The sequence below is a fragment of the Ranitomeya imitator genome, chromosome 3, assembly GCF_032444005.1.
Source record: "Ranitomeya imitator isolate aRanImi1 chromosome 3, aRanImi1.pri, whole genome shotgun sequence".
In the NCBI taxonomy this organism is placed as follows: Eukaryota; Metazoa; Chordata; class Amphibia; order Anura; family Dendrobatidae; genus Ranitomeya; species Ranitomeya imitator.
This window is the reverse complement of record NC_091284.1, coordinates 127,282,697-127,300,933: the sequence shown is the minus strand read 5'-3', so window position 1 is coordinate 127,300,933 and position 18,237 is coordinate 127,282,697. Positions and strand designations below refer to the sequence as shown.

Here is an 18,237-nt window from a genome sequence, read left to right as displayed (position 1 = left end):
TGCAAAGTCCCTGCATGTTTTCAAGAAATAAAATGAATTGCTTTAACTCCTTAATGTCGTCTACTAGTTTTTTACTGCAGAAAGGGGAAGTCTTGCATAAAAATGCATGGTGCATTTTCATGTTTTCACCCCAAATGTTTGTTCATCATGTTCCATGATGAAAACATTTTTAGATGAAACTAAATTTAAGAGGATAGATTGCTCTTTAAATACTTGAAAGGGTATTTCCCATATATAGAATATGTCATACAATTCTGATAAATGTGGGTTCCACTCTAGCAAACATGGATGTCAAATATTGTGGATATACTGTAAATATCAAAGACTGACCGTCACTTCCAAACAGAAAAACGGGTGGGAAAAGATGCAAGCTAAGAGAGCCGCTTCCATAACGCTATAGTATGTTAGTATGGAATAGATATTTCTAGCCTTAAAACCATCCCTGAACACTTCAAGCTGTGCCACAACTGCAACCCTGATGACTTGAAAATACGGGGTATTGACAGAGTGCATTCCGGTATCAGACGTGGTGATCTCAGACGGTTCTGGCACAGCTTGAGTGCCGCTGGATTGTTTCCCTAGGGACCATGTCTCACTTTGTGTTAAGTGAGAAGCTTTCTTTCACCCATTTCTTGTAACCGGTTTGCTTTTATTTATTGTTCCCTCTCTGGATTTTAATTGTGTGTTTTTGTTTTTTATTTTTAGTTAATTTAGTAGTAAGTAATTTTTGGATCTACAACTGGGATGTTGCTCACCCCTTCCACCTTCCTTATCATCACCATACAACTGGCCTCTCATTAGATCGTCTGGGGATATTATAATTATGCATTAAAGAGGAGGAACTCTTTATGTACTTGTCTTTTGCTTAATATGTCATCATTATATACCGTATATATTTCTTATCAACCTTATTTATTATTCTTTATATATTTTTGTTAAAGTATACTGTTTTGTGTTACTTTTTGCTTTGGTCAGTTTTCTCTTTCTTCTTTTTTTTTTACCCTCCTTAGGCCTCTTTCACACTTCCGTCTTTCAGCTCCCGTCACAATCCGTTGATTTTTGAGAATGCAGGATCCTGCATTTTCTCATAGACTTGTATTAGCGACGGATTGTGACGGACGGCCATCCGTTTCATTCGTCTTTCACTGGATCCTGCATAAAAAAAATGGTCCGTCGGGCAGAGAAAACGTTCAGAGGAACGTTTTTTCTGCGCGTCGGAAAATCGGTCAGCGACGTATCCTGCGCTGCCCGTCACTGGCTACAATAGTAGCCTATGGGCGCAGGATGCGTTGCTGCCTGTGAAAAGCAGGAATCCAGCGACGGGTCCCACCTTTTCGAAGAGAGCTTGCTCTCTTTCTCTTTTTACTATTGATGCTGCCTATGAATGTTACAAATAATTTAAAAAAATTAAAAATCGCAATATTCTCACCTACCGGCGTTCCCGCGCAGCGTCACCGATGTTCCCGGCAGCTAGCGTTACTTCCTAGTAATACATTGCGAAATCTCGCGAGACGTCGCGGTCTTGTGACTTCTCGCGAGATTTCGCAATGTATTACTAGGAACGCTAGCTGCCGGGACCATCGGTCAGCGGGAACGCCGGTACGTGAGAATATTTTTTTTAACCTGATTTGTGTTGTGTATGTGTTTTCGCAGCAGTTTTCCACTGCGAAGATGCATACACAACAGGTGCACATAGGCTCGACGGGTCCATCAGAAAGACAGGCCCAGTGCACACGTTTTCCACAATCTGCACAGGATCTGTCATTTCAACGTCTTGACGGATCCTGTGCAGATTTGGAAGACGGAAGTTTGAAAGAAGCCTTATTTTGCTTTATTTTTGCTCTTAGCAATTATTCACACTCACCCATGCAATTTTCACATTCTTTTTATGAGAGTTTTGCCCACACTTGGTCTCTGCTCCAAAATACCTGCTGCGGCGTAGGCGTGCGCATCAGATCCCCACTTGACCCACGTCTCACAAGGCATCCATACGGTACAGTGTGGGACACTGAAGTCACAGAAAACTTTTCCTGTGACCCACAGTGTCACCGGGATGCCTGGAAGTGACGTGATCACAGCCGGAGACCCGTTCCCATGTGTTCATTACATCACGGTTGGAAGTCCATACACATATGGAGAGGGTATATATTACACCACCACACACACCAGCCCACACAGCCCCCCTTGGATGCCTAACACGAAACATGCGTCTGGCATATTCTATGTTTGCATACTATAGCGTTACAGAGTGTACCTTTCATTTGTTAGTTATATATGGAAGCGGCTCTTTTAGCTTACATCTGTTCACCTCCATTTTCAGTGATGTTACCGTAGATCACTGAAACTGTGCTCTCAGGCTCAGCTCAGGGTCTCCTGGATTCACGTCTGAGCGGTCGCATCATGTCACTGCTCAGCTATGCAATTCAGATGTAGCAGAGCTGGAGCACGTCGTGAGACAAATGGATTATCGTCGGCCAGGTGAGGAATATGGTGTTTTATTACTTCTAATTTTACAGTAATAAGTGGGTAAAAGAGGGTGAGAAGTGTTTCTTTCAAATAAAGGAGTCAGTGTTCTTATTTCAAATAAACTAATTTTCTCTGTGTCTGTGTTTTTATTACATTTGACAATGGGTTAGTAATGGGGGTGTCTTATAGACGCCTCTACATTACTAACCTGTGGGCTTGATGTCAGCTGACATCACAAAGCTGACATCAACCCCACAAATATTATCCCACTTGCTACCACACCAGTGCAAATGGGAAGAACCAGGCAAAGCACAAAAAATTACTGCGGGCTGCTATTTTTATGGCCTCTTCCCAGTTTGAGAATACCAGCCCCCAGCTGTCTGCTTTAGCTTGGCTGTTTGTAAAAAATTATCCAAGATAATGCTGACAGCTGAGTGTTTTTGCCCCCATCTGTCGGTTTTGCCTGTGACTGTTAGCAAAAACAGAGGGGACCCAACTAAATTTTGTAATTGTATTTATTTACTTATTGCACAGTTGCCGGCTGATGAATACTCTCATCATTGTATGCCTGCTCTCGCTGCTATCAGCGACATTTGTATTATTAAATTTCTTCAATGGTCACGCAAAAGCCTGTCATACACACATGCATGTATTATCACTCCCAAGTACCCCATAACACATGTGTTCTTGTGTTTTTCGTGGAGAGAGAGGAGAAAGCTGTTGCCATACATCTCCTGGCCTTGGCTCATCTCCTCTAAAAACTAATGGATCGGGTGTTGAAATTACAACTGCCCAATCTTTTTCTTCCTTTACTTCATCTGCCTGGAGAGAGTTGAGAGCCCCTCTCACAATTCAGATGGTCAGTCGTTTTGGCCATCATTCATCTATTGTGTTTGGAAGCCTATAGAAAAGGGATTGTCCAGGTGAGGAAACTATTTTTTACCTTTTATTTATCCTTCTCCCTCTTTCATCCCCCAATCTTCTCCACTTATTCATTTTCTTTTATATTTCTTTTGTCTACATCTACATGTATCACACAGGCATTAGGACTATTTAAAGAAATCAGAACATTCATCGTTTTTTATTTTAAAAAAACATCATAAATGTATTGTCAAAACTAGAAATAAAAAAAGTTAGAATTCATTAATGGAGTGTACTGAATTGTTTACAGTTCCCTTTATTATTTAAAGGGTAGTATCATCACAGAAAACCGCCTGTAATATATGGATGATTCTAGAGCTACTATCACGTTGTCATGCTCAGGTCAGGAGAGGTGCCGGGCCAGTCCATGCAATACATTGTGATCATTGCAAGAGTTATAAGGTCATCTGTCTGTGCCCTTATAGAGAGGCTTTCTGCTATGGCTCATAAAGCAGTGCCCAGAGCTGTGGCCCACAGAGGACCTACAGCTGAACTGTGCATAACCATAGATAAAGTACCACTGAGACTGTCACACTGCTGCCAAAAAATGTTGGTGTTTCACTGCTCCAGAATCCTTGAATTAAAACCAGTTGTGAAATCCACATTATGGCCGATGGGTAGCTTGGTGGCCCAACCTTTCTACACTGTGCCAATAAATGCTAAGTATTATTCACTAATGTACAGACCTCGTAATTGCAAGGGTGATATTGTAGATGATGGGTATGAGTTGATTTCTATGGCAATATGTGATTAACTATACATTCTACAGTAGTTAAAATATCAACATATGTCTTTATTTTACAGATTTGTTTTTAATTTCCTTTTTAACAATTTTTTTTGTTATGAAATTTTAATATACACAGTAATCTGCTGGACGGATCATTACAGTGGATCCTTTACAGTTACCGGAACAGAGTCCGTACCACTGAATGCCATTTTTATTATTGAGCTTGGAGGCAAAGCAGGCAGCGTACCACCATGCACCACCATAGCTGGCTGCACAGTTAGCAGAGTAGATATCTTGGTCTTTGTCTTTTGCTGTGAACTTCATGTTATCATGTGTAGTTCCGGCTTGAATTGAAGACATGGCATCTCCAGCTGTACCTGTGTAGCTTCCCAATCTCAATCTGTAGCCATTAGCCTCATCGTCTACACTGAAGAGGTTGTAATCTGCATATTTTTCTTCATTATTATTGTCCAGAATCACAAACCGCACCTGATAGACTTTCTGCTTAGTAATGTGATGGAGATACTCTATGCCCAGCCAGTAGTCCTTTTCCACATTCCCAAAGCCATATTTGTAAGTGGTCCAGGATTCATCCCAAGTTATCTCCGAGTTGAAGCTATTACGCTGAATGATAATCCAGCCGCCACTCTCGGTAGTCATATCACAGTACACAATCAATGGGTGCACACCATCAGGATGAATTGCATAGATTCCACTCTTGTAGAGTCGTGGAATTTCACTGCAGTCTTTTGGTAATGCTAAGAAGGAATGTAGGATAATAAAATGATATCAATTATAAAAGGAATAATATTTTCTTTCATGATATGCTCCAAAAACTAAAATAGAATAGTTGTCCAATTGGACCTGGTCATTAAAAATCTGTCTGAAAATCTTACATCTGACAATATAAGATCTGAGAAACGGTGAATAATAATTTTAATTATTATTGAAGCAATCATCAAGTCATACACCTCTCCTGCACCCCTTCACTCTAATGATCCTATTGTTAGACTAAAATAGAGAGGTGTATTCATACTCTCTAGGAAAGGCATAGTAAATCCGCTACGCTATCCAGATCCTCCACTCCAGAAAGTATAATTATATTTCAGAGGATCAGGATTTAGATTTGTTCCCCTTAGAATTCCATCCTAAACCTTTATTAATGTCATGTTTACCATGTGCTGTCTCATTTGGCATGCAATAGTAACATGTATTTTACCTTTCCAAGCGCAGACCCTATATACACACTGCTCAAAAAAATAAAAGGAACACTTAAACAACAGAATATAACTCCAAGTAAATCAAACTTCTGTGAAATCAAACTGTCCACTTAGGAAGCAACACTGTTTACAATCAATTTCACATGCTGTTGTACAAACGGAATAGACAACAGATGAAAATTATTGGCAATTATCAAGACACACTCAATAAAGGAGTGGTTCTGCAGGTGGGAACCACAGACCACATCACAGTACCAATGCTTTTTGGCTGTTTTGGTCACTTTTGAATGTTGGTTGTGCTTTCACACTTGTGGTAGCATGAGACAGACTCTACAACCCACACAAGTGGCTCAGGTAGTGCAGGTCATCCAGGATGGCACATCAATGCGAGCTGTGGCAAGAAGGTTTGCTGTGTCTGTCAGCGTAGTGTTCAGAGGCTGTCCTCAGTCTATTGTAAACAGGCATAGTAGAAATGCATCTATCCCTTTTGTGTATATTGGGATTGTACTAGTGACAAATGTATTTTGGAGCTGCCTGTCCATCTAGTGATATGCATATCAAATATAAAAACAGCTCAAAATATACCTTCCCTTGAGTATTTTTTATACTGTTGAATCAGAAAGTGATGATTTAGTAAAAAACTGGGATTATAAATAATATTTAATGTCATACAAAGATCTGGACAATAATGTAGTACCAGGGTGGGATATGTACTGTATATTTAACAACTTTCAGCTAATGTGCTAATGTGCACCTTGGTATTAGGGACCCTTGCGGTGAAGTAATATGGAGGGAGGATATGGGGATAAGATACTCTGTAGAGGGGATTTCCTGATCTATTAGAAATGTATATTGCTAATGAAAGATTTGATTCCACTATGACATTTTTAAAAAGGACCTTACGACCATGTGACATATGGTATACAATATATAGAGGGGATATCTTTAACTAAAGGACCTTTTGGTCATGTGATGTATTACACAGGCACATCACGTGCCTAAGTTTCCCGAGAGTGATTCTCGGTCTGTCTGCGCAGATGCAGACTCTTTATGTCTAGAATTACTATAACAACGCCAGCGCATGCGCACTGGTGTTAGGGATCGTGATGGTAGTACTTCCGGCTACTCGGCAACGCTGTACTGCACGCACACACTCTCCATGCGGTAAGCTCAACAGCTCTTGAGATTTAATAATCATAGCATGTGTACAAAATGTTACGATTCACTGAACCCACCACATTTTCCCTTTCCCTGATGAAGTCACAGCAGTGACGATACGCGGAGCTTGCAGGAGCCGGTTTTAGTCCTGCACTTGTTTAATTGTAGGTAGAGCCTTGGTCATGTGAGCAGTTTTTGCACACGATTGGTAATGTATTAATGTAAAATAGGATCTATCCTTAGTATGGGGTGTTAGGTGAACATTTATTTTGGTTATCGATTATTGTATAAATACTGTAGGTCTGAATGTTCCCACATTTCTCTCCCTAATCGCCCCATATGGGTATAATCTCTTTACCTTGTATTGGTGCCAATCTATATCATTATAAATGTGCTAGATATATTAATCCATTTTTGAAATTTTGTATTTTTCTAACTGGTATTTTGAGTCTTATAATGTACTGTGCTGAATATTTCATGCATGACCTGGAGTTAATAGGCTAACCATTGCTCCTGTTTGTTATGGCTGCTTATGGCGCAATCACCTTATGTTTTTAAATGTTTCTAGAATTTTATTGTTGTGGGTAGATGTGTCAATAAAATTTGTTATTTTCTAAGGTGATCCCTGCCTGTATGTCTTCTTGTCTTGGTTGTTTATTGATTCTGTATAAGACATACTGCAGAAGGATCCCGTTAATATTTGTAATCTATTTATTTGATGGTGCCCTCCCTGTTCTAAGATTATACTGTGTCCAGAGGCTGGAGGTGCTAACAGGAGACAGGCCAGTACACCAGGAGATGTGGAGGGGGCCGTAGGAGGGCAACAACCTGGCAGCAGGACCGCTACCTCGGCCTTTGTGCAAAGAGGAACAGTAGGAGCACTGCCAGAGCCCTGCAAAATGACCTCCAGCAAGCCACAAATGTGCATGTGTCTGCACAAATGGTTAGAAACTAACGCCATGAGGATGGTCTGAGTGCCCAACGTCCACAGATGAAGGTTGTGCTCACAGCCCAACACCATGCAGAACGCTTGGCATTTGCCACAGAACACCAGGATTGGCAAATTCACCACTGGTGCCCTGTGCTCTTCACAGATGAAAGCAGGTTCACACTGAGCACATGTGACAAACAGAGTCTGGAGATGCCGTGGAGAGCGATCTGCTGCCTGCAATATCCTTCAGCAAGACAAGTTTGACAGTGGGTCAGTAATGGTGTGGGGTGGCAATTCTTTGGAGGGCCGCACAGCCCTCCATGTGCTCGCCAGAGGTAGCCTGACTGCCATTAGGTACTGAGATGAGATCCTCAGACCCCTTGTGTGACCATATGCTGGTGCGGTTGACCCTGGGTTCCTCCTAATGCAGGACAATGCCCGACCTCATGTGGCTGGAGTGTGTCAGTAGTTCCTGCAAGCTGAAGGCATTGAAGCTATGGACTGGCCCGCCCGTTCTGCAGACCTGAATCCGATTGACCACATCTGGGACATCATGTCTCGCACCATCCACCAACATCACTTTGCACCACAGACTGTCCAGGACTTGGCAGATGCTTTAGTCCAGGTCTGGGAGGAAATACCTCAGGAGACCATCTGCCGCCTCATCAGGAGCATGCCCAGGCATTATAGGGAGGTCATAAAGGCACGTGGAGGCCACACACTACTGAGCATCATTTCCTTGTCTTGAGGCATTTCCACTGAAGTTGGATCAGCCTGTAACTTCATTTTCCACTTTGATTTTGAGCATCATTCCAACTCCAGACCTCCGTGGGATATTAGTTGTGATTTACGTTGATCATTTTTTGTTTTATTGTTCTCAACACATTCCACTATGTAATGAATAAAGATTTACAACTGGAATATTTCAATCAATGATATCTAGGATGTGGGATTTTAGTGTTCCCTTTATTTTTTTGAGCAGTGTATATAAGTATGAAACCTTGTCACCTCTCTACCCACGCCTCCAGCTTATATAGATTTTTTTTGTAATAAATCATATGGCTTGCACAAAAGGTATACAAAAAGCCAAATATTAAACTTACCCCCTTCATTCACATGGTTATTTTCACCATCTAGGATGTAACAAAAAAACAAATATTAATTAGGTATATACTGTATCTATTGTAGGGCTTCACGTTCTCAAGCAGGCATTAGGTAATGCTGTTTGGTAGAAATGTGCAGTTTTTTTGCTTTTATAAAACTTCAAGGGATTCAAAATCACAACAGCATCTTCTGGGCACAAAGGCATAACAACAAATAAACAGTTCATTCAACAGGAAAATATATGTAAGTACAGTCTCAACAGATTACAGTCATCTGCCTCTCAGCTTCTGGCTGAGACTGACAACATCGGAGATGTTTTCTTCCTTCCAGAAACAATAAGGTGATATATACAGTCCATTCTCCCAGAGCAAACTTTACAGAAAGAGAGAGAGAGACTCTGGCTTTGTCTCTCCCAGCCACACTTCACATTTTGGCTGGTCACTCAACCAGCTTCAACACACTTTACTCAACAACATCCCCAGCAGATGGAGAGCTCCTAGGTGAACACATGCCTTTGTTCATAGCTAGTTAGCTTACCAGGCACATCTACCTAAGACTTGCAGTGCTAGCATTTAACCCTAGTGTAGATGGCTTTGCTACTCTATATAGCTACCTATCTATCTAGCTATCTATCTATCTAGCTATCTGTCTACGCTATTCAACACTGAAATTGCAACATCAAGAACAAAAATTCGTAGAGTTATGGAAATTCCAGGATCGATAGATACAGCTCTGGAAATAAATTAAGAGACCACTGCAAAAAGTTCAGTTTGTTTGTTTTTTCTTATAGGTATATTTTTGAGTAAAATGTAAATTGTTCTTTTATTCTATAAACTTCTGACAACATGTCTCTGAAGTTCCAAGCAATATTTTTTTTCTGAAAAGGAGAAATGTTCCAAATTAAAAAAAACAACAAAAAAAAACAGTGCTTTCAGACCTCAAAAAATGCAAAGAAAACAAGTTCATAATCATTTTGAAACAACAATACTAATGTTTTAACTTAGGAAGAGTTCAGAAATTAATATTTTGTGGAATAACAATGATTTTTAATCACATCTTTCATGCGTCTTGGCATGCTTTCCACCAGTCTATCACACTGCTGCTGGCACAAAAATGTAAGCAGTTCTTCTTTGTTTGATGGCTTGTGACTATCCATCATCCTCTTGATTACATTCCAGAGGCTTTCAAGTCTGGAGATTGGGCTGCCCATGACAGGGTTTTGATGTGGTGGTCTCTTAATTTTTTTCCAGAGCTGTGTGTTGTGGATATTCAAAATGATAGAAAACTGGAAACAAAATTCTTAAAACATCTTGATTTATTCAGATATTCATTTATTCAGTGACATGTGAAGAAATACCTGCACATACATGCCTTGGATGCTATCGATAAGTTTATTAATAGTTGTCTGAGGAATGTTTTGCCAAGATGAATGCAGTTGGGCAAATTCCTGTCAGCGCTCTTTGCAGTTGTTGTTCAGTGATGTCCCAGATATGCTCAATGGATGAGAACAGAGAATATTTTTCCTCATGAAGACCGAGTCAAGACGTTGCCAAGATGTTCTCTTAATTAATCTCATTGTGTTCAAGACAAAAGGAGGAATCATTACTAAAGGGAATAGACCACCATTCCAGCCTCCTTTGCTCTGTTCTAGTTTCCATCTGCCTTTTTTCTGTGATGTCTTTTGAATTTTATGTCCTTTTCGTTGAGTTGCTTTGAATTTTAGTGTAGGGACCCTTGACTTCTGTTGCATGATTGCATATTTTGGTCAACATATTGACCAATACCTTGTGTACTTTACAGATCTTTTTCATCTTTTTTTGTTCCACATTTTTCATCTGTTGCCGGGTGCAGCCAGGATTTTTAATATTGGCTTGGGGAACTGGGATGTCTATTCTTGTGGGGTGCACTAATATAGTGCTGGGCAGCCCGCCTGGTCTACTACTATCGACATCACTAATAGGCTGTAAGCTAGACATTGTAAACCACACTTATCGGGTGACTGTCATTCTATACAAGCCTTATCCATGTGCATTTATAAGACTAGGCAACTACCCCCTCCATGAATTGTAGGCAAGTGGTTGTTTAATCAGTATTTTGCACTTGTGCTGCCTCCACCTTATGATGGAAGCCTGTTGCTATCCTTCAATGAGTTAATATTGCGTCTTGGTGTGAGTAAATATAGCTACCTTTTTGTGTGAGGTTTTTTTCATTTTATGTCCTTTTCCGTGAGATGCCTTGAAGAAGTACCTTAAAGCGAGCATGTCACTGCCCAGGATTGTAATTTGCAAAATTAATCTTGCCAAATCAGACAAGGTGATTTTCTGGATCTATTTTCTCATTTTGATTCTCATAGTTGTGGTCTACCTATGATATCAATTACAGGCCTCGCTCATCTTTTTAAGTGGGAGAACTTGCACAATTGGTGGGTGACTAAATACCTTTTTCCCCACTGTATATGCAAGACATTCCACAGTGGTCTACTATCCAATTGTAGAAAGAACATATAATAAACTAGATGGTATATCCAATGGTTCCATCTATAGTGATCTGAAATAATCTAGAGAGATATTGATGTGGGATAATAGGTATCTAATATTTGTTAGCCAGACAAGATTTTTAAAGAATACCAAATAAAGTAATTATTTTCTAAGTGTTTTTTTCTGTAAATAGCTGTAAATACAATATACTTTTTGTTGGTACAGATTAGTCCGTGAACAAGTATATTAGAAAATAACTTAGAATTATGAAACTAAATGGATAAGGAGTTAGGAGAAAAATGCTTTGCCTTCGGTCCACCTCTTTAATGCTGCAAATTCAACAAATTTATATTTTCAGTTCTTTCCAATCTATAAAATGTTTGGAAACTCCATTGTGCATGATAACTTGGAACCATGCATTTTGAGATTTTAGAGTTTTGAAAAAAATCTTGTTATCATTGTGAGATTTGTCCAATAAAATGTGATTAATTCTGTAACTAACGGTTGATGATTTGAACATTATGCTGACTTATTTGCATCAATAGTTTATTTAGTGCAAGCAAACATACAGATAATATGGGAGAAGCTGGTTTTGTATAGAAAGTTAAAAAACAAAACACATACTATTCTCGGCAAAATTGTCTCCACGTTTTGGATTTCTGCGATGACGAGTTGATGCTGTGCAGACGAGGGACAAAATGCAAAGGCAGTGGAAAATACCTAAAAACAGCACAGAGAAAATGTATAACACACTTAACAGAATTAGAACAGATATTAATTCATGTGTTTTTACTTCATGGGGATAACTATTAGAAAAGAATGCATGGTTGACACAACTGAATAGCTCACCTACGCTTTTCAATGCACCCCCGAGGAAAGAGGGAAGCAATGTAAATGACAAGAGCAGAGAAGACATTAAAGGGGTTATCTAGTTGTTTAAAATTAATGAAGATTAAGATAGGACATCAATATTAGATTGCCCAAGGATAATCTCACATCAACCCCAATTCTTATACTAAAGCATAACTATGTCTGCAGCTCAGTCCCATTCTAGTAAATTAGGGGATGTGCCTGGTAAGCAACAGTAGAGACAAGGCATTGGCTCTATTATAAAAGGCAAAACGAATTCCCACACATCTAAAAAAAACAATGAAGACATTCGTAGTATCAAATGTTCACATTTATGAACATATTGCTGCTATAAGATGAAAACTACATTGCATATTTGTAGCTAGTCTTTCCTTAGGTGAATACCGTAGTTAATTTTCTTGCCTGAACCCCCTATCTATAGTAAATACTCTAGTCATGGCAGAGTAGTATGTCAGAACCCCCACCTCCCACCTCCAGAACCTGGGACACATACCTTTCCAGTTTCCCTAGTATTGCCCATGCAGCATGGCAGAGAGGATATGAAACTTTTCAAGTTTAACATAAATTAATCAAAGTAACAGATTATGTAATTTTTATATTGGCTGAGTATCTAGAGTTTGAAATAGTAAATTACATGCACTATTAATTATTGTCTTGACCAACCTTTACGTTACAGATGCTTTAAGGTGAATTCATAGGGCCTGGTAATGGAAGTGTTAAATATAATCACAGATCTTTCCACATTTTTTCTGCCTTATGTGAAATCCCTTTTCAGTATGCTGATGGTCTTCTCACTCTATACTATCACCGCATGCAATGCAGTCTGTAATCAGTGATTCCTCCACTTACCCATCTTGTCTTGCTTCTTCTGTACTATAAGCTCATGAAGATCTTTCCAATTTCCTTACTTCTCTATCAGCTAAAGAAAACTCTCCTGCTGCCTAAAGAATTAAATGGTACAAAGTCCTCACGTGTTCTGAAAGTATTACGGAACGACATACTGTATTTAACTCTTTCTGGAAGAATTGGTTGAACTGTCAACAAAGAAATGCACCTACAGTAAGAGGACCATTTTTTATGGCCCCTGACCACAACCAAATCTATTCACATGAGGATCCCATGATGGACACTAAAACAGATTTTACTGCAATTTGAGGCATACAAACTCAAGGTTTACAGTCTCTCCTTAAGGGTCTATATAAAGGTGAGAATGATCCTCCAAATGATCAAGTCACCCACAAATATATGTCATTCTCCAACACTCCTGATATACAGTGGCAACCAAAAGTTTTCAATTTTCTTTTAAAGTGCGATAACTTTTGTCTGGGTGTTGTGATGCTATTTTCCTAGTGATTTTGGTAAACTGGAAGCAAACGGAGTCAGCAATAAGGATGAAAATTGTGTTTGACATTGCTTTATCCCTTTATGTATTAGTTTTCAACATTTGCTGGGCCAAATATTTTGCATATTTTGTCACGTGTAGTCGAATTTTGCCTACATTTTTATTTTTTAGTTTATGTTTTTTTCGGTTAAAATATGGCAAAGACAAAGCCAAATTTATCACAAGATGTCAGGAAGATTATTATTCTGAGAGTGAAGTCAGGCAAATGCCAAAAAGAGGCACCTATAGGATTCAACTGCTCTCAGTGTCACGTATAATAAAGAAAGAGAAAGAAGGTTATAGAACAGCTCACAAACCTAAAAGTGTACGACCATGGAAAACTTTCTCCAAAGTTGATTACATAATTAAGAAAAAGTCAGTATCTGATGTCCATAAAAGTGTTGTACAGATTTCGCATGAAATGAGCGCAAAATATGTGGTCAAAGTGGATCACCAAACTGTGGTGCGATGGCTAAGAGCAGTAGGGTTGAATGCACAATTTCCAGTCAAGAAGCCTTTCATCTTTGCAAAGAACAGAAGGTTTCGACTTGAGTTTGCTAAAGAATACAACCAATGAAAAGAGACAGCTTGGTCTAAGGTGTTGTGGTCAGATGAATCCAAGTACAATCTGTTTGGTAGTGATGGCAAGCACTATATATAACGCCCAGTTGAAAAACGTAATGATGCAATGTACGAAACACCTACAGTGAAACATGGTGGTGACAATGTCATATTTGGCACTGCTTTTCTGCATCTGCTATTGGCCCTCTGCATGGAATTGATGGAAATATGAATGTTACCATGTACAAGGATATACTGGAGAATGTAATACTGCCACATGGTAAAACTAAAGTAGGCAGGCACTGAAAATTCTAGCAAGACAATGATCCCAGCACAATTCTAATTTAGTAAAAAATTGGTTAGCAAAGAAAAGTGTTTGCCTGTTGCAATGGCCAAGCCGATCACCTGATTTAAACCCTATAGCACACCTTTGGGATAAGTAAGGGTGACGAGTTGGGGCCCATATCCATAGCAATAAAGATGAATTGTTTGCAGATTTGCAAATGGAATGGAAGATCCCTTAGGATATCTTGAACACCCTAGTGGCTTTAATTCCCCATTGGTATGGTGCAACAATTAAAGAAAGAGGTCATGCTACAAAATACTAAGTTATTGTAAACAATGAATTACTCTCTATGTTGCGAACAATAAATTGTATATGCAAAAATTTTGGCTGTCCGTTTTCTTTCATTAAATGACCATACCTATATTCTAAAACATTTTGATTAAAATTAAGGTCCTGCATGATGACAACTTCATGCACTTTCAATTCATCACCAGGAAAATGGCATCACAACAACCAGACAGAAGTAATCACATTTTATAAAAATGGAAAACTTTTGGTCGCCACTGTATGTAGGTTCAATTAGCAGAAAAGAACAGGTTTAATGCCTCTCATCACGGTAAGGAATCAATTGGAGCTATTGTGCATTTCTTCCTAGAAGAATTTTACCTGGAGGCCCAGAACATGTGTTTTCCAGTCTGCACCCACCTTACCCCGAAGTATTATGTGGCATTGCACAACCATTAATGGGTTATTCTGGGGAAATTTAAAAAAAAATTGTACTGTCCCTTCCCTCATAAACTATAAAGATGAGATGCCCAGTGCAGTTGAATTATCTTTAGAACACTTAAGGTACCGTCACACTAGACGATATCGCTAGCGATCCGTGACGTTGCAGCGTCCTCGCTAGCGATATCGTCCAGTGTGACAGGCAGCAGCGATCAGGCCCCTGCTGTGCTGTCGCTGGTCGGGGAAGAAAGTCCAGAACTTTATTTGGTCGCTGGACTCCCCGCAGACATCGCTGAATCGGCGTGTGTGACACCGATTCAGCGATGTCTTCACTGGTAACCAGGGTAAACATCGGGTAACTAAGCGCAGGGCCGCGCTTAGTAACCCGATGTTTACCCTGGTTACCATCCTAAAAGTAAAAAAAAACAAACAGTACATACTTACCTACAGCCGTCTGTCCTCCAGCGCTGTGCTCTGCACTCCTCCTGTACTGGCTGTGAGCGTCGGTCAGCCGGAAAGCAGAGCGGTGACGTCACCGCTCTGGTTTCCGGCCGCTGTGCTCACAGCCAGTACAGGAGGAATGCAGAGCACAGCGCTGGAGGACAGACGGCTGTAGGTAAGTATGTACTGTTTTTTTTTTTACTTTTAGGATGGTAACCAGGGTAAACATCGGGTTACTAAGCGCGGCCCTGCGCTTAGTTACCCGATGTTTACCCTGGTTACCGGCATCGTTGGTCGCTGGAGAGCGGTCTGTGTGACAGCTCTCCAGCGACCAAACAGCGACGCTGCAGCGATCCGGATCATTGTCGGTATCGCTGCAGCGTCGCTAAGTGTGACGGTACCTTTATAATTCCATGTGACAGAAGCTGCTCCTCACTGCTCCCCCTTCCTGTCTGGGACAACACATCACAAAGCAGGACTGTGGTCTAGAAGCTTGGTTGTGGCGACATAGAGACTTAACAGATAAGCTGCAGAACCCTGGAGTAGACTACAAAGAAAGGATGCATTAGGCTTCTTACTGTGAATGAAACATGATTAAGACTGTGTACCCACCATCCCTTGTGCATAACCCTTATCAAGTTCAGTAAAGTCCCCATGTTTGAATGGAAGTCTCCTTTATTAATCTATGGAATTTGTGGTCCTGGCTAGCTAACGCCAGAGGGTAAAGGCAGCCTTTGCCGGTGCAAGGCCCAAACAACACCAACACTTCCATGTAGCACGCCGAGGCATAACCAGAGAAGACTAGTGCCTTATCCATGACTACCGCCTAGCGCTACATTATATTATTAGACACCCATCTCAAAGTTTTTAGGAAAGTACAGGTGATGAGAAATGGACATGCACTGAGCTGTGTGTAATCAGAGTACTGTGTAAAGTGAAGTGGCATAGCGGTGACAGTAACCCTATGAAGACAATGTTTTATAAGACTTTGTAGGGCAAGAGTCAACAACTTTGCTGAGAACACCCAGAGATCATTTGTGGTGGTGTACAGTCCTTCAGGCCCAATAAAGGCGATCTATTTTTCAACTGTCCTGCTGGTTATTTGCTGGTTATTTGCTTGAGGGTATTACCTAACAAATGCGAGAACAATCAGCTTATGTACCAATTAAAGGATTAGTAACTGTTCCAAGTATTCAGTCTCATTATGAAAGAGAAATTAAATTCTTTACTTTTGTACCATTATTGACATTTTACATGCTTATCTATATCAATGACTTAAAGGTACCATCACACATAACGATATCGTTAATGATATCGTTGCTTTTTGTGACGTAGCAACGATATCGTTAAGGAAATCGTTATGTGTGACAGCGACCAACGATCAGGCCCCTGCTGGGAGATCGTTGGTCGCTGAGGAAAGTCCAGAACTTTATTTCGTCACTGGATCTACCGCTGACATCGCTGAATCGGCGTGTGTGACGCCGATCCAGCGATGTCTTCACTGGTAACCAGGGTAAACATCGGGTTACTAAGCGCAGGGCCGCGCTTAGTAACCCAATGTTTACCCTGGTTACCATCGTAAACGATAAAAAAACAAACACTACATACTTACCTTCCGTGTCAGTCCCCGGCGCTGTGCATCTCTGCACTCCTCCTGCATCCTGTGTCAGCGCCGGCCAGCCGGAAAGCACAGCGGTGACGTCACCGCTCTGCTTTCCGGCTGCTGTGCTCACACAGTGCAGAGGAAAGCAGAGCGCCGGGGACAGACACCGGAATGTAAGTATGTACTGTTTGTTTTTTTAACGTTTACGCTGGTAACCATGGTAAACATCGGGTTACTAAGCGCGGCCCTGCGCTTAGTAACCCGATGTTTACCCTGGTTACCGGGGACCTCGGGATCGTTGGTCGCTGGAGAGCTGTCTGTGTGACAGCTCTCCAGCGACCAAACAGTGACGCTGCAGCGATCGACATCGTTGTCGGTATCGCTGCAGCGTCGCTTAGTGTGACGGTACCTTAAGGAAAATTGCAACTTGATCGCTTCATAATTATCTTTCCGTGTAAACAAGCTTCTGATCACCCAATCCATGAGCAAAACGCTTGTTCACTGAATGGAATTATTTTGTGTGCCGCTCAAAAAAACATTGTTCTGGCCAGTGCATTGTGCAAACAATATATGTGCTGCCAACAACTATGGCAGCCTATGTGCACTGAACACTTCAGTATACATCACATCATGAGCATCGTTTGCTTTGGTTTGCCTATGTAAGCAGGCAAAATCGAAGATAAAAACTAAGTAAGCAAATACCCTGCAATGAATAAATAGCAATAGTGCATGAAAATAACATAGGGTATGTGGTTAACAAAAGTTTGATTGAAAAAAATGTAAAAGCCACCCTACAACATCAAGTTGACCCTATTTGGGACAATTCCAACCTCTAGTAGTAAAACTTTACCATATCTCTAAATTATGTAAATGTGAATAAGGGCTGAGAAAGACCGAGGCCCTGACCAGTGGACACCAAGCAATGGGGAGCTATATAAACGTAATGTCCATTTCAAAGAAAAGGGAGGCCACCGCCTTATTTGCACAGAGTGCAAAACCCTGAGACAAAAACCTAAGAAAATGAACTAGAGTATAAGCTGGCATGTATGCCACGCAGGAGCACATCCACATTGGCCACCAAATAGACAAAACCTAAGATAAAAACAAAGTAAGCAATGCAGTAAATAAATAGCAATAGTGCATGAAAATAATATAGGGTACTTGGCAAACAGGCAGTCAAACGACCACCGATCAGTAAAAGTTACCGTTCATTGGTCGTATCGTGCCACTGGTTGGTCCATGTAAACAAACCTTTATTCTCATTGTATTACCAGAAAATAAAATCATTTGTTTCAGTATGTCTTTGGTGCTCTGTATTAACTATACATTGTCTTCAATCTAATAACCTAATTGGCTTCCTTAAAA

The 18,237-nt window shown here is 40.5% G+C and overlaps 1 protein-coding gene across 1 annotated transcript; it reads right to left on the bottom strand.

Moving 5' to 3' along the window:
- Positions 1-3,522: 3,522 nt before the first annotated feature.
- Positions 3,523-12,838, bottom strand: LOC138671952 (fibrinogen-like protein 1-like protein). Its single transcript, XM_069760061.1, has 4 exons — positions 12,724-12,838; positions 11,629-11,724; positions 8,527-8,556; positions 3,523-4,872 (listed from the first exon to the last, which is right to left on the bottom strand). Exons 1-4 carry the CDS (start codon positions 12,725-12,727, stop codon positions 4,238-4,240), a joined length of 765 nt encoding a protein of 254 aa, XP_069616162.1. The 5' UTR covers positions 12,728-12,838; the 3' UTR covers positions 3,523-4,237.
- Between the last annotated feature and the right edge of the window lie 5,399 nt (positions 12,839-18,237).

Bases quoted from the DNA above. Each gene is read 5' to 3' on its own strand.
- LOC138671952 (XM_069760061.1), bottom strand. The intron at 8,557-11,628 runs GTATGTGTTTTG...GTTACATCCTAG, and splicing joins AGACAATTTTGCCGAGAATA to ATGGTGAAAATAACCATGTG. The intron at 4,873-8,526 runs GTAAGTTTAATA...ATTCCTTCTTAG, and splicing joins TAACCATGTGAATGAAGGGG to CATTACCAAAAGACTGCAGT.